At 30.1% G+C, this 15,779-nt stretch overlaps 1 protein-coding gene across 2 annotated transcripts in view; it reads right to left on the minus strand.

Annotated features, from left to right (window-relative positions):
* Positions 1-15,779, minus strand: part of tapas — a 191,314-nt gene that overhangs the window by 57,543 nt on the left and 117,992 nt on the right. For both annotated transcript variants that reach the window (XM_067267916.1, XM_067267917.1), the window contains 3 exons: positions 11,332-11,478; positions 8,694-8,789; positions 5,645-5,763 (listed from right to left, as the gene is read on the minus strand). In XM_067267916.1, the coding sequence (XP_067124017.1) occupies positions 5,645-5,763; positions 8,694-8,789; positions 11,332-11,478 (362 nt within the window). The remainder of the gene's footprint in view (positions 1-5,644; positions 5,764-8,693; positions 8,790-11,331; positions 11,479-15,779) is intronic.

The raw sequence follows: 15,779 nt of genomic DNA on the forward strand, positions 1-15,779 counted from the left end.
CATTTCATATTATTGCTGTTTGTACTTTTTTGTCAAAATTACGTGAGGAGACTTTTGGGGTTCCCTGTTTTTCATTTAATCAGTTTAAAAAAGTTATTTCTGATTTTGATTTATTTTACAAGGCTTAAAGCAAAAGTAGTAGTTATTTTATGTAAGTTATGTTTTAGGGTGTGGTTTGCCTACTATTTAATCTGTGGTTGCTTGGACTGCTTGGGAGACTATCCGATTTTCTTTTGAACAAGTGGTTTCAACTGTTGTTTTTCCTTTTTTCTAGGTAAGTTTTAGCCTAGTTGGTTGTTAATTTGTTTTAAATAGTTCTCCCATGTAGTTCTTTAAGTTTTGTATTCTGATTGTATTTAGTTTAGAATGATATTAATAGTTTATGAATTTTGTAATTATGTTATTACAATTGTTGAATATATTTGTGGAACATGTTTATATTATCTTGTAAGATTATGTTTACTTATGTTTTGTACTATCCCCACATCAGGGTCTCTGTACCAGAATGCTTAAATAAATAAATAAAAAGACCAAAGCTCGTTTCGGTTTCCTTGAAAAATACAAGTTCTCGGAAAATTGAGGGTGACAACCAACAAACAATGGCCTGGAATGTTGGGATAATATTCTGCAATGTTGTCATTATCTTTTATAGTCATAGATTATTTGAGATGATTTAGCATAACATATAAATTGCTACTGTAAAAAAACCAAAAGGGAGATTTGTTGACAAGTAGCAGTGGGGATAATTTGAGTATCACTACAGATAAAGATGTCTCAATTTAACATAGATCTATGTTCAGCATTCCTGTCAGCAGATATCCTTCTTATCAAATTGAATAATTATGTTTTCAGAAATTTTTAAAAAAATATACAAGAAAGCACATCCCAGATGAATTTACCTTAATAAAATCATATCTACCAAAAAGCTATTGTGAAATAATCAATAGAATTCATTGACAGAATTCAATAATCATTGAGAGGTAAAAAACAAAATAATTTTGTTTAGTATTGATGAAACAAGGAACAGTGTAAGTCATGCAACAGCAAACATGATAATGAAAACTCTGAATATGAATGGATGTGGAGAAACATATTTCCTTCTGATGGAAGTTGTCAATAAAACAACAATTACAAAACTGTTTAATCATTACACAAGTGTGATGTGACCAAATGACACTTTATGATTCATTTTTACTGTTTGTTATTAGTGCTGCAATTACATGAAAAGGCCAGTCAAAAACTGTGTCTGTGGTATTCTAAAATAATACATGTTACATGACTTACATGTGATGTTAAGTTCAATTTATTATTTGATTTCATGTGAATTTAATTTGTGATATAAATTCATTTCAATGTTTGAGTTATGAAGCTAAACTAAAATTGACACAGGAATGTCTTTTGTAATCCCTTAAGAATATGGATGAGGTTTTCCCGGCTTAAAACAAGGAAACAAAAAAATTTGTAGATTCTTTTTGTGTGTGTGTCAGTACTGACGTGTGAGTCAATACTGACTCACACGTCAGTACTGACATACTTTTCATCAGAGTCAGTTTCATGCTTTGTTGAGTGTCAGGTGCCAGTGTTGCCCACATTGTGAAGAAAATAAAGTTCTGTTTTTTGTTACAACTGTTATAAAGAAGTTGTGTACTTTTATTGAAAAGTGTAAATGAGAACATTTAAAACATTTTTCACATCCAATGGAGAGTAGCTGAGAATACAAGAAGAAAATACTGCAATGTGAATAAACTAATTGTGCATGTAAAAAAAGTGGAATTATTCAAGAATTTATCAATCTTCCACTCCCACCACAACCAGTTATCATTTCAAATATGCCAACCTCAGAAGAGGGCCATCAGTAGCACATGAGCATATGTAGCAATTGGAAAGCAGAGAAGCAATTTTTCATCCACTTCTGATATGTTATTAATCCAATTTTAAGATATTCTATAAACTATTGATTAACGATTTTTATTTTATTTTAAAATTTAATCTAATGTTTTCAAATTATAATTTTATAATTTGCTTCAGATAATATTATTATTAAGGAGCTTCAATTGCTTGCCCAAATTAAAAAGTTTTGTGATAATTCATCTATTTCTTGTGCTGCTGCTTTATTTTTTCTTTTGTAATAAAATCATCATGACAAAGTGTTTCAAGTAAAGTATTTTGTACATAGAGAAAAATATAATTAAATTTATAAAATTAATCTAAAGTAATTAAATACAGTAAAACATCAATTATCCGACTCAATTGGGGACTGGGATTGGTCGGATAACCGAAAAGTATGAAAAAATACATTATTAGTAGAGTATATTAGTATATCCCATGTAATTAGTATATCACTATTAACCTACTTCGCACTGAATTTTCATTGATGTTAAGCCTAACAAATTTTTTAAAAAAATAATAATTGTCACTATTGTATTGTTAAAAATTATTTCTTTATTTTGAACTAAATAAATACAAAAATAAAGGAAAAATTGAAAATTAAGCCTGGTTTAAATACTGGTCTCCCTTTCATGGTCGAGCTAGTGTTGAGAGCTAAAACACACAAAAATTTAACAAAAATAATATTGAAGTAGCCAAGACAGCCAAATATTGTAGCGCCACATCACTAGCGGACATTTGAATTTGCCAACTTGAACACGGTTGGTTAACCGATGTGATGGTTGATCGGGGGTTAGATAATCGATGATCTACTGTATATACGTAGTACGATCCAAAAGTTCAAGGACTGCAGTAATCTATAACAACAAAAGCATGTATTTGAAGTTGCAGCGTATGAAATGGATTCTACCAAACCACCTCTACGTGTTCAGGTTAATTTCACCCATGTCATGTGATTAAACCTCAAGCGCTGCTGTTTTTTTCCGGAGATAGTTACCTTTGTTCTGCGATGTAATAAAAGTGGAGTTTCAAGAACAACCTCCAACATTTCGACTTCGCCATGGTAGAATCACCGTACACCTTTCTTAGCAATTTTAAAGTCTCCAAAGGTGTTTTACCTAAACGCTGACAAAATTTAATGTTGGAGGTTGTTCTTGAAACTCCACTTTTATTATGTCACAGAACAAAGGTAACTATCTCTGGAAAAAAACAGCAGCGCTCACGGTTTAATCACATGACATGGGTGAAATTAACCTGAACACAGAGGTGGTTTGGTAGAATCCATTTCATACGCTGCAACTTTAAATACATGCTTTTGTTGTCATAGATTACTGCAGTCCCTGAACTTTTGGATCATACCACGTAAATAGAAAAAACCCCATTTAATTGTAGCATTTGTAAATTTTGATTATTCATTTATAAATTATTCTGTAATGGATCTTAAAAATAAATTTTATATTTATCATTTAATAGCATAAAATTTGTATAATTGATGTAATCCACCATTTCATCTACATCATAAACACATTACACAGTCCTTTTGCTTGGGTTTTTCCAGTATGCTTGATTGTGATGTCAGAAGATCACATGTCACTTTTAGAAGCAAACATGAGTAATTTTTGTCAATTAGTATAACCATGAAATTCAGAAGTGCATAGGAACAATTTTTAAACAGGCCCTTAGTCACTTGCAAACTGGACATATTCACCTGTTCAGCTTAAATTCCACAGTATTGGTATGAACTGACTGATTTGAGATTCAGCATACTAGCAATTCTATATGAATAAAATACCTAAATGTGTTGTTGAATTAGCACACTTGTTTGAGAATGTAAATGATCGTTCTGCTGTTTTTTAGAGGAATATTCTGTAAGTCCATAATTTATATGTGACTTCTGTAGAAACTATGGAAAATTCATAGTCATTGGTATCTCCATTACTCAATGGAGCTCTTGACTAAATGTTGTTAAATATTATGCCATAGTTTTGAAACAGTAAAAAATGTAGTTATGGAGTTTCATGGAGAAGAGGCCAATATTATACAAAAAGAAAAAAGAACTGAAATTTGTTTATAAAAAGTTATGTATTTATTTTTACATTTTCAAACTTGAGTCATCTTCAAAGTACTCTCTGTTTGATGAAATGCACTTATCAATTTTTTCCCCCCACTGCTTAAAACACTTTTTGAATTCATCAATTTTTATGTCTTTTAGTGCTTCTGCCATTTTTAGGTTCCCCTCTGCCACATCAGAAGATCTTTATCTTTTGAGAACTTTTTCATCTGAGGAAACAAAAAGTTGCAATGGAGAAAGATCAGGTAAATAAGGAGAGTGAAGTACAGGGTCATATTGTTTTGGGCCAAAAACTGCTGAATGCTCAGTAAGAGCGCTGCCATGGTGGGAAACCCTGTTTGCCATAACTCGAGATGCATTACTTCTGGAGTTTTGGTTTTGTTTTCCAAGACAAATCATTTTGAATTTTAGAATTTATTTTCTATGTGAAAGAAAATAAGCATCATAATAGACATTTAAATTATGTGGAGAAGATGCACTAGAAACATGGACAGATAATTGTTAATTAAAAACTAAAGCTTGAATATAGCCAAACGTTAAAAGAGTAAAGTAAAAACAAAAAAATTTCAAGTCACCAAAATGCTTAAAATGTTTCTGCCAAAATGATTATCAAGTTTCAAAATCACATAAAAAGTAAATGAATGAAAAATTTTACAATAGCTTTTTGGTATATATGATTTTCTTAAGGTTAGTGAAGATTGCATCAAGATTTGTGGAAAATGTTTCTTCCACAAATTTTGGTGCAACTTTCTCAAAACTTCCAGACAAAAATTATAGTTAATCTTTTAACCTGGAGGAACAATGCACAGTCCCTCTCACATCAAAAAATAGATAGAAAAACAGAAATATTTTGAAAAAAGTTTACTATTGCCAAATATAGCTTTTCACAACAATGCCATCTGGAAAATAGATGCAGATGGGTTCATTGAACATTCACCTAAGCAGAAAGATTGAATTAGAAGGAGCCCACCATCCCTTCGAGAAGAGAATTTTTTTAGGGGGAGTTCTCCCCTCATACATGCAGCATGATTGTTGTTTCAGAAAAATCAGATACGAGATAAATTGGTACATTCAAACTAATTTCCATTTTCATTCTGATGCAATTTTGCATCTTTCAGGGTTCTTGTGTTTGGAAATAGCCATAAAGGTGAAAAAGTTTAGTGACTAGCAAAGATGCTTTTGTAGATGTAATACACTGCTTTGAAGCTTATTGCAGGTTTAGTAAAAGGTAAAGAAAATGTTTCTATAGTAACCCTAGAAGAACTAACAGTCTAGGAAACTGTGTTTTAAGTATGCTCCCATTATCTCCTGTAATGTTGAATGTTCTTTCACCAGATACAAATCAGTATTTTTAACCAACAGACAATGTTCTACTGTTAAAAACATTCAGTAATATTTAGTTTTGTATTGTGACATGTATGCCAAAAAATCCAAAACTTAATTTATTTAGCTATCATTTGTATATTTATTATTTCATTCATTTCAATAACACAATTGAATATCACTTATTATTTAGAAAAAATACAGGACTATCATTAACATATTTTAAAAATTTTTTTTATAAATTTGCATGCATATATCTTACATTTTCTTTTTCAGAATAAACTTCCAAGGTTTAGTTAAAGTAATGAAAATATATTCCAGTCAAATTAAATATATATTATCAAAAATTTTAAATAAATTTACCTATTAACAACCTCAGCAACTAGCGTTTTTCCTAATATTAAATCTTTATCAGTTAAATGATGCAGCATGATTTTGTTGTCAGCATAATCTATGAGCCCATATAACTGGCATTTTATTGCCTAAAATAAATTAACAACAGATGCTCTTCAACAGATATAAATTCCAAATAAATTATGTTAAAAGAAACAAATAGTAAAAACACAGATAAATTAATTATAGGTATCCCTTGATTAATGCAGCTAATCCTACTGCATCCTCCCTTGATCCTACATCAAAAAATGGTATTTATGTTAAGTAAAGACAGCGGGTAAAGTCACGTAAATTAAAACTTCTGCCATGTATATAAAGGGACTGCATCAATTGATTTCACATGTTAATCAAATCCTGCATTAAGCAAGGGATAACAGATTATTAACGTAATTTATGCCAATTAAAACTTACTAGTAAAAATGTTAGGTCCTTCAAAATAAATAATTGAAATTTTAAATAATTCACAATTTTATTAATTTAAATTTGAATTTTTTTCATACATAATCAAATAATTAATTTATCAATTCAAATTTGTTAAAAAAATCATTGAAGGTATTATAAGGCATGCTTTTATTAACTGAATCAGCATTAAACATTTCTTATGATTCTGTCATATTGTGACAGAATATGAAAAGAATCAGGCTTTTGTCAGATTTAAATCTGGCAGGTTTGAACCTAACAGAGAGAGAGCAAGAGAGATTTTTATATGAAATTATTAGCACTAAAAATATTATGATATAAATAAAAAATGCAATTGAATACAAATCACCATACACACTTTTCCAGCAAAGTAATTTATTAGCACATACAAATGTCTTTGGCTTATTTCAGAAGCCTGCTTCAAATTCAAGCATTACATTTGAAAGTTTATAAAGAATTCTATTTTAGAATGCACTGAAAATTCAGCAAAATGATATTTTTTGATAAGCTTAGTGCATACCATAAATTTACAAAATTAAATATACATATAATATATCCACAAACTATATAAAACTTATATAAACATGAGACTATAAAATATTACATATAACTTATAATTAGATTTTTGTATTGGCCTTTTACTGTTCATCGTGTTCCTCTATACCTTACTGAAAGAGTATGTATACTGTACAGTGATTCTGTATCAGTTCCAGCTTGGACCAGTGGCAACAGAGATGCTGTTGTTTATATTATTGAAAAGACAATATTCAAGTTCAAAAACATATAAAACATAATTTGATGAACAAATCTTATCTTTTTGCATTTATGAAGTTGAACCTTGTTAACACAAACATACTTAACAGGAATTATTTTTATCATAAACTGTTTACCAATAACCCATCAAATTCCATGTGAATTTTGTTTTTTTGTTATTAATGATACCATTATTTTTTTATCATTATCATATTTAACATGCAATTATGTTTTAAATAAATTAACAATCATCACCAAAACAAAAATTTCTTCTCTTAATGAGGTTAAACTTTTTTCTTTCATATTTTCTCAATTATGCATTAGAATCTAAAATTTCAGTAGAGAAAATTGTTCAGATATGTTTGCATTCTTTAAAAGATTACCAGTATGGATTGTATAAAACTACTTGTCCTGACTGACTGACTGATTCATCATTGCCTAGAGCAAACCACTGAACCTAGAGGTGAAATTTGGTACACAGTTAGAATACGTCATAGAAACGCACACTAAGAAGCAATTTTTTGAAATTCCCTGTGGGGGGAGAGAGACAGCATTAAGGCTTAACCGGAAGAATGGCTTCTACTCTACTATTTTAGATGTAATTTTTTGTTTTTAACTGCGTTTTAGTAGGGTATACCATGGGAAGGCACACTAAGAAGGGATTTTTCGAAATTCCCCCATGGGGGAGAGAGAGAGAGCATTAAGGTTTAACCGGAAGAACAGCTTCTACTGTACTATTTCAGATATGATTTTTTGTTTCTGATGGTAATAACTTAATTTCCAAACGCTCAATATTTGCATATTACGATTTTTTAACCAAATGTTCCAACTGTTTAAATTCGAATTTGTTATTACATATTTGTTCGATTATAGTGTAGCCGTCTAACCCTTTTGCCCTTGGGTAGGATTATCTTTTCCACGAAAATAAGTAGAACAAAAGACGGTGTGGGGCCCTGGGGTCAAACAGACAGAGAAAGAGTCACTTTTGGTGAGAATCTCGAAGAAGTAGGGAGGGGGAAAAAAAACTGCAAAATATTGTTGTTATGCAATATTTAACAATGATTGCATAACAACAATATCAAATTTTAATATTTCAATTCTATTATTTCTTTTTTCATTGATATACTTATGATACTGATTTCACAATCTAATATATTTATTCCGAAATATTATAATTTTTTTTTTATTCAAACACTTGCTGCATTTTCATCATTACAATTACTATAATAAATATTATGTCACAAAACAGAATTCTAAAAAGCATGTAAAATTATTAACTAAGCATTAACATAATTTCTAATTAACACGTAAACAGATAATGAAAATCTTCTTTACTCGCCATGTCCAATCACCAGGAACAAACTATTCTCCACAGCAGAGACGACCTTTCTTTAGAGGCTACGCCTCTGCCAAATTATGTAAAACAGTCTAAAATGTCCACAGGTGACAATTCCTTCACAATTAAAAATAAAAGATTTCTTTGTAAAATAGGGCTGGCGGAAAGGTCGTCTATGCTGTGGAGAATAGTTTGTTCCCGCTGATTGGACATGGCGAGTAAAGAAGATTTTCATCATCTGTTTACGTGTTTTTACGTGTTAATACTGTATTTCTGCCAGCCCTATTTTACACACAAAAAAATAATTTCTAATGATTATAAAGCTTACAGAAAAAAATTATTATTAAATATATTCATTATTGCTAGCATTAACCACAGTTAACAGGCTAATTATTATATACTTTTCAGAAAAATGCTCTCTCTCTCTCTCTGTTTATAACTATTTTCTCTACTAAAAATGTAATTATATGCATGTATTTAAAAGCATAAATTTATCCATAAGACTTTTACCTGAAATGGTAATATTGCAAATCTGGATTCTAATTCATAAAGGCATTTAACACTTAAAATTTCGGAATCTCCATGATCAACAAAATAACATTCTGCCTGCAATTAAAATAATTTAATTATAAAATTTAAAGGTAAATCAATAAAATTAAAATTTCAAAAACCTGTCAACAATGGCAACTAATTAAAAAACTATAATTGAATAAGATTTATAACTAGTATTCTACAAATTACTACAAATCACGTTTCATAATTTCTAACTATCAATCTATTATTTAACTATTTTAATATAAAATAAAAAGTATTTTGATCAAGATAAATTTTATAAAATAACCATTGTAAAAATTAAAATTTTAATTTAAGTAATGTTAAAATTAATTAAACAGTAAATTTAAAGAAATTATAATTAAATTAAAGTTATCTAAAAGGTATTACAGTCTAACTCGTTTATAACATCATCCATGGTACCGGAAATTTTTTGATGTTATAACAGAGTGTTGTTATCTGTGAGGTCTATTATTATCATAATAAATTTATCATCATATGTATAAAAATGCAAACTACATGTTTAAATCAACTTTATTTACATTATTATGTCTAAGTTTACATCTATGTAATTAAAAATTTCAAAAATTATCTTTTATAAGAAATTTCTATTTGTCTTAAGTTTCAATAATGACGGAACTTCCGGTTTTTGAGAATAATGTTGAATCAAAAGACAACAAAAGCTTAAACTAATGTATGCCAATTAAAAATAATTCAATTACTACTTTATAAACTATTTGTGTAATATATTATATTAAAAATAATAAAATATTTAACAATTTAGCATAAAGCAATTTAAAAATGAGTACATAATAACCACGTTGTTAAAAGTGTAGTGAACTTCACCCCACCGAAGTCAGGTGGTGAAAGTACAACCCACAGTCATTCTAGGAAGTACACTCTGACCCTAAATCTAAACACGTAGTATTTTCTTTGTGAAATAAAATTTGTAATCTAATTTTGTAAATTTGGGAGTGCTTCAAATATGACGTAAAAACAGGGTTTTATGTCGTTACAAGTGGGTCTTTTAACATTATCTAATATAGTAAACTCATCGGACCAATAAAAATTTGACGTTACATTAGGGTTGTCGTTACATCCAATGATGTTATAACTGAGTTAGACTGTATTATTATTATTATTATTTAAAGTTAAATTTAAAATTAAAGAAATTATAATTAACATTAATCAATTTCACAGAACATATTATGCTACACTTTGATATAAATGGAAATTTTAAATGAAAACAGAAGTTGTCTTGAAAGATATGAAATAAATCATATATGACTAACCATGGCATAAAAGATAACTTTCAAGATTTCTGGTAATACAAGGTATGTAATGAAAAAAATCATTTATAAAACTATAAAACTAAAACTTACATTTATAAAACTTTTATAAATGATTACAAATGACCTGAGTATCCATTTAAAAATTTTTTGCTAATCATTATTTCTCTAAAACGATTATATAATATAATATCAATTAATTATTAATTACATTTGAAGTTAGTTTTGTGTGTAAACTTATCACTTCTAAAATATATCCTATTGTTGCCATTATCAATCTTTTCACTTTCCCAGTTGTTATGTATAGAACACAGGAAAATATTGTAATTGTGTCAAATATGATCCTCTTGATTTTTTGCAATCTCAGACCCTAAATACAAATCCAGAAAATGGGAAAATACATAAAGCAATAATTAAAATTGGTTTTAAAATAAATGTCTGTATTAAATGTTGCTAATTATATACTTCATCAAAAGATTAAAAAACCATCTAATATATTTTATTTATGATTAATGAAAAAGTTAGAAAATTCAACAAAACAAAACAAAAATTTATCTTTCAATCAAATTCAATGAGAGCATTGCAGAGTCAAAATATGAATGGTTAAATACAGTTAATTTTTAGTTAAATATACAATGTACTGTACAGTACATATTATATGAAAGAATTATTTGAATCAGTAATTCTCAACCTGTTTTTGCTAATGTTTCCCTTCTGGCCATAATTTATTTTTGTGGTTTCCTCATATCCATTAAGTGAAAAACATATGTTACTATTTTGTAACATATTTCAATAGAAAATAGAAAAGAAAAACACAAGGATTAATGTGTAAATGAATTTATGATGTCCAGTGACATCAGAGTTATATTCAGCATTGCCAGTGCTTTATGATTAAATATGATCAAAAAGTCACCAAAATATTGCTAAAGTTTACTCTTGCATTTCAATATGCTTGGCTATTAATTTGATACTACTACTCAAATTCTTCCTTGGCCCTCTAATGTCTCATTTTCCAACATGGCAGCCTAGAAACATGGTTCTAGGTTGAGAATAATTAATTTAACATGAAAAAGTTATTAAATATGCATAAAAATATATGAATTTGGAAAATATTTAAATTATGAAAAACACATAGTTGCTGGATTAAATTCGGCTATATTAATGCTATATTGCTACATTAATTTAATTAGTGGTTAGTAGCATTAATACAGCCTGATGTAATCTGGCAATTGTTTGGCTTTAATCTAAAAATCAGATTTATTGATCTTTATATTTGTATAAAAAAGCAAATATATTAAAACACTTACCAATTCTTCCATTACATTAACTGCACGAATCCTATTCCAACAGTTATCCCAATATGCAGCATATAATTGTCCTTCAATTATTTTCTGAATAGGCTTTTCATCTTTGTAATATTCATGCATTTCACTAATAAGTTTTTCATATATTTCCTATTAAAATAAAAAATTTCAAACTGATCGATGAAATATAAATTAACAGTATCTATTGCTTTAAATAATACAAAATAAATGCACAATTTTTTACCAAATTACAACTATTAAAAATTTTTCAGTCTCTATACTTTAGCTTTAGAAGAATAATTAAATAAACAACTTAAATTCAAACACACATTTCTTATCCATTAAGTGTTCATTGAATTGCAACAATCCTTCTAATATTTGGTTGATTCACTTCTTACTTTTTAGCAGCTTGAACCTGCTGCCTTGGCATCAATTCAATAATCTGAATCCATATATGTTGTAAAGCAGTCCATAACATGCTAATAGAGGTTAGTGCTGAATCCAGTACTTCCATAATGTCCCATAAAACCTTCTCCAATAGAAATTAAAAAACAAAATACTAAAATAAACTTTAGTAATTGCAGTATCCCCTCTCTGCTTGCTATGAAAAAAGAAAAAGAGCTAACATTTTATTAATATTCTTGATGATGCTATAGGAAACTTAGATTTAGCAAATTTTCCACTAAATTGGCAACTTGTCATTGGCTTGCTTACCCAGCTGTTTTAAAAACTACTTCATAAAATTTTGCTGAAAAATTGCTGAAAGGGTTAGCAGAACTTAGTAAACTTAAATTGGTTAGAAGTTGGATTGGAGTTTGACTAATTCAGCTTATTGAAAATACATTCTACACAGTGTTTGCCAAAACTGACAATTCACTTTGATTTAAGCAGAGATTCATGATTAGAAGTTTCATTTTGTGTGGGGTGTGTGTGTACACAATATATATAGCAAAAATTGAACTAGAGAAAGTTTCATTCTATTGATGTGTTATACAATACTAACATATTCCCCAAACACATCCACACTAAATATATATAAATTTTGGGTTAATGTGAGCTTAGGTATATAAAATGGCGGCGCTTCCGGTAGCCTCAATGGCAAGTGTTTTTAGAAAAGAAATGTAGATGGCGCTGATAGTAATGATGCATCCGTATACAAATATCCATCAAAAAAATTTTGCTCTGGATACATGAGGAATAACGTGAATTTAGAATTTTGATTGCGATGTAGTCTGATTATGTACGGGGTTTTATTTTTTTTTTAGTGTCTGTGTATTTTTCAAAGTGTGTACAATTCACTCGAAGACAAAAGTTATTGAGAAGGAAAGTTTGTGAATGGTAATTAACATGATAAACATGTCATTAATGTCTTTAATGCGTGTTAAATGTCATAAAAGTGTGTAAAAGGTGTGTTAACATTGTGTAAGTGAGGTAGAAGTTTTTTAAAGGGTGTATATGCGGTTGTAATTTGTGTTTAAAGTGTGTTAATGTGTTAAATATGTGTTACACTTGTTTAAAATTGTGCAAATGTGAGCTTAATGTGTTTAAACGTGATTTAAATATGCATTTATAGTGTGCAAATGTGTGTTAAACGTGGTAAATTTGTCATAACAAAGGACATCTAACAGTGATTTCCGACACAAAAGACAACGTGAACGACACAGGGAAGGCTATGTGGCTGTAGATCGCAGGTGCCAACCTCTATGGCGACGCTGCCTATTGTCGATGAAAGGTCGAGTGATGTGAATCGTCAGATTGCAGTTCTTAAGAGGAGTAAATTTTATGTACAATACAGGCAAATTTGGTTGGAACCACTGATGTATAGAAACCCGTAATTCACATCGTCCATGAAAGAATTTATAGGTCGTATGATGACTTTTTTGTTTTTCGTTTCTGGTCCAAGAGTAGGAAAAGTAACCGAAAGGAGGGGAAAAAGTAAGTAGCAAATTTACATTTTAACAATTTATTAGTTTTAAAAACGATTAAATTTAGGCGTGTTTAGGTTATTTTCAACAATCGCCATCTTGTTTGCACATTTGCATGTGCAAACAAGATGGTGGCACTTCCGGCCACCATTTTGTATGCCTAAGCTCACATTAACCAAATTTTGAATGACATACCAATGCTTCTAAGCTTTGATGTCAAAAATTAAACATAATAATTTGACATTTATTTAATATTAATATTAAACTCAACATCTAGAAATTCAATTATCATTTAATTCTCTTCTAAAGACTAAACTAAATTCAGTCTTAAATAACTGATCAGATTTCATATTAATAATATAAACTTTACTAAGAGTAAATAATTTATAAATTTTTATGATATATCAACTATTTAACTCATTTCAAATTCACAAATTATATCTAAATTATACTATCATTTGCACTAATTTTGATAAAATATTATTATATAATGTAATACAATATGGTAAAGCAGTTAGATATTTTTTAATATAGTCTAGTATGCTATTCATGCCAAGTAATATTAATAAGTAGAACTCACTGTGTACGATGTTATCAAATATTTTTCTTCCGAGTGCTTTCGATGAATGTATTTCCGTCATCTTCAGGCGAATAAGAGATTTTTATATCGAACATGAACGTTCGAAACAGAAAAGGACACATACAAATTTAAATAAAACAATTTTTTGGATGACATTCGATTTTCAAATACGTACAATGTTACGAATGTGACGTAATATGGCGCATGCGTGATACTGTTTCCCGTCAATGATGTGACAGATGATGTAAATCGCCATTTAATCGTTTGCATAAGGCGATCCAAATATTGAGCAGTTCCAGAGTAGGTGCATTGCACATTTCCAAGGTTGTTATGTATAGTCAGTCAGTCAAAATAATCTTTATTTTTTGGCACCGCTGAGCACAGCCAGGCAGAAGTACAGAGAAATACATAGTAGATACATGCTGTAAGTCATACAAGGGATACAATAGTAAAATGGCAGAGAAAAAGGAAAGTAAAATAAAATAAAATAATGAATAAAATAAATAGAATAAATGAATTAAAATAAACAGAAATAAGAATATAAATTAAATAAATGATTAAAAAAAATAAAAGAATAAAAATAGAAGTACACTATAACTAAAATAACATAATTGTACAGTACATCAAAGTCAAAATGCTGTAATAGCAGAGCAAGGCATGTATATACATTGGCATCAAAGGCTAGAGTGAATCAGATCACTAGAGAGCAGGTCAACGGATCCCACGTCTAATAGAGTAGAGTAAAACAAAATTCTTTAGCAAGTTAAAGTTGCTGTTGCTTTGTAAGAAAAAAATCAGGCTTTACTGGCCACTCTATATTGTTCATATTGGCATGCTGCATGCACTTCTGCCTGTTGTCATCCAGCATAGGACAGTTGTATAAATAGTGCATGACACCATCCCGCACCCCACAGAGCTGACAGCAGTCAGAATTAGAGTGGTGAAACCTTTTCAGGTAAATACGAAAGTGCCCATGTTCTGTCAAAAATTGGGCTAAATCATGTGTGGGTTGAATCCATTTGCTGTGAACACGTTCCTTGAGCTTTAGGATAAAATGTCTTGTTATGTGTTATTCTGGGATCTTGTCCCAATCCAGTTGCCAGTTCTCCAAGGCATTGTCCCAGATAAGTATTTAAGTCTTGACTTAGGAATGAGATTGTAGGCAGGAGGAGTATCAGGATTAGGTGTAACGTTTCATGCCAGAAAGTCAGCCCGTTCATTACCCGGAATGTCGCTGTGTCCTTTGATCCAATTGATGGCATACTTGTTAGAAGACGTAGAAATTGCAGCAAAGATGTCGTTCGCAATAGGGTGAGTATTATCTTTATTCCCCAAAACAGCAACAGTCGCGGCACTGTCTGTGAAGATGTTTATCAGTTTGTTCACAAAGTTAGTGTTGCACCAGTTCATTGCCATCAATACAGCAAAGATCTCAGCTTGGAAGACAGAGCATTCCGGGTGTAGAGCAAAGGAATCATTGTAGACCTCTTCACTGGCCTTAAAGATCACAAAGACACTTGCTGTGCCATCCGTTGATTTGGATTCATCTGTAAAAGCTTCAATCTCTGTAGAGGTAACTCGAGGAGACAGTCCCTTCCTTAAAGCAGGATGTGGGAGTGTAGATACAGGCTTGTTTAATTCAAACATGGTGGCTTTAAAGATGGTTCCATTAATATCAACATTCCTGCCCCTAGAAATACAATAACATTTGCTATTAAATTGGAGAAATTGTAGGATGGGGAGCTTCCCAGCTGTTATGTATAGTGACTTTCGTATGAAGAGGAGCTTTCGATCACTGTAGGTCCTGAGTATAGTAGAGTAGATCCATAATGGGTTGTAATTCATGTCACACAACCCTTCTTGCGAGTTTAGTGCTGCATCTTCCTTTCGCCACATCATCCTGATGTTCGGTCAAGCGGGTAGCCAACATTCTTGCTGTGGCCCCA

This window comes from Centruroides vittatus, unplaced genomic scaffold, assembly GCF_030686945.1.
Source record: "Centruroides vittatus isolate TY-2023 unplaced genomic scaffold, ASM3068694v2 contig_3118, whole genome shotgun sequence".
NCBI lineage: Eukaryota > Metazoa > Arthropoda > Arachnida > Scorpiones > Buthidae > Centruroides > Centruroides vittatus.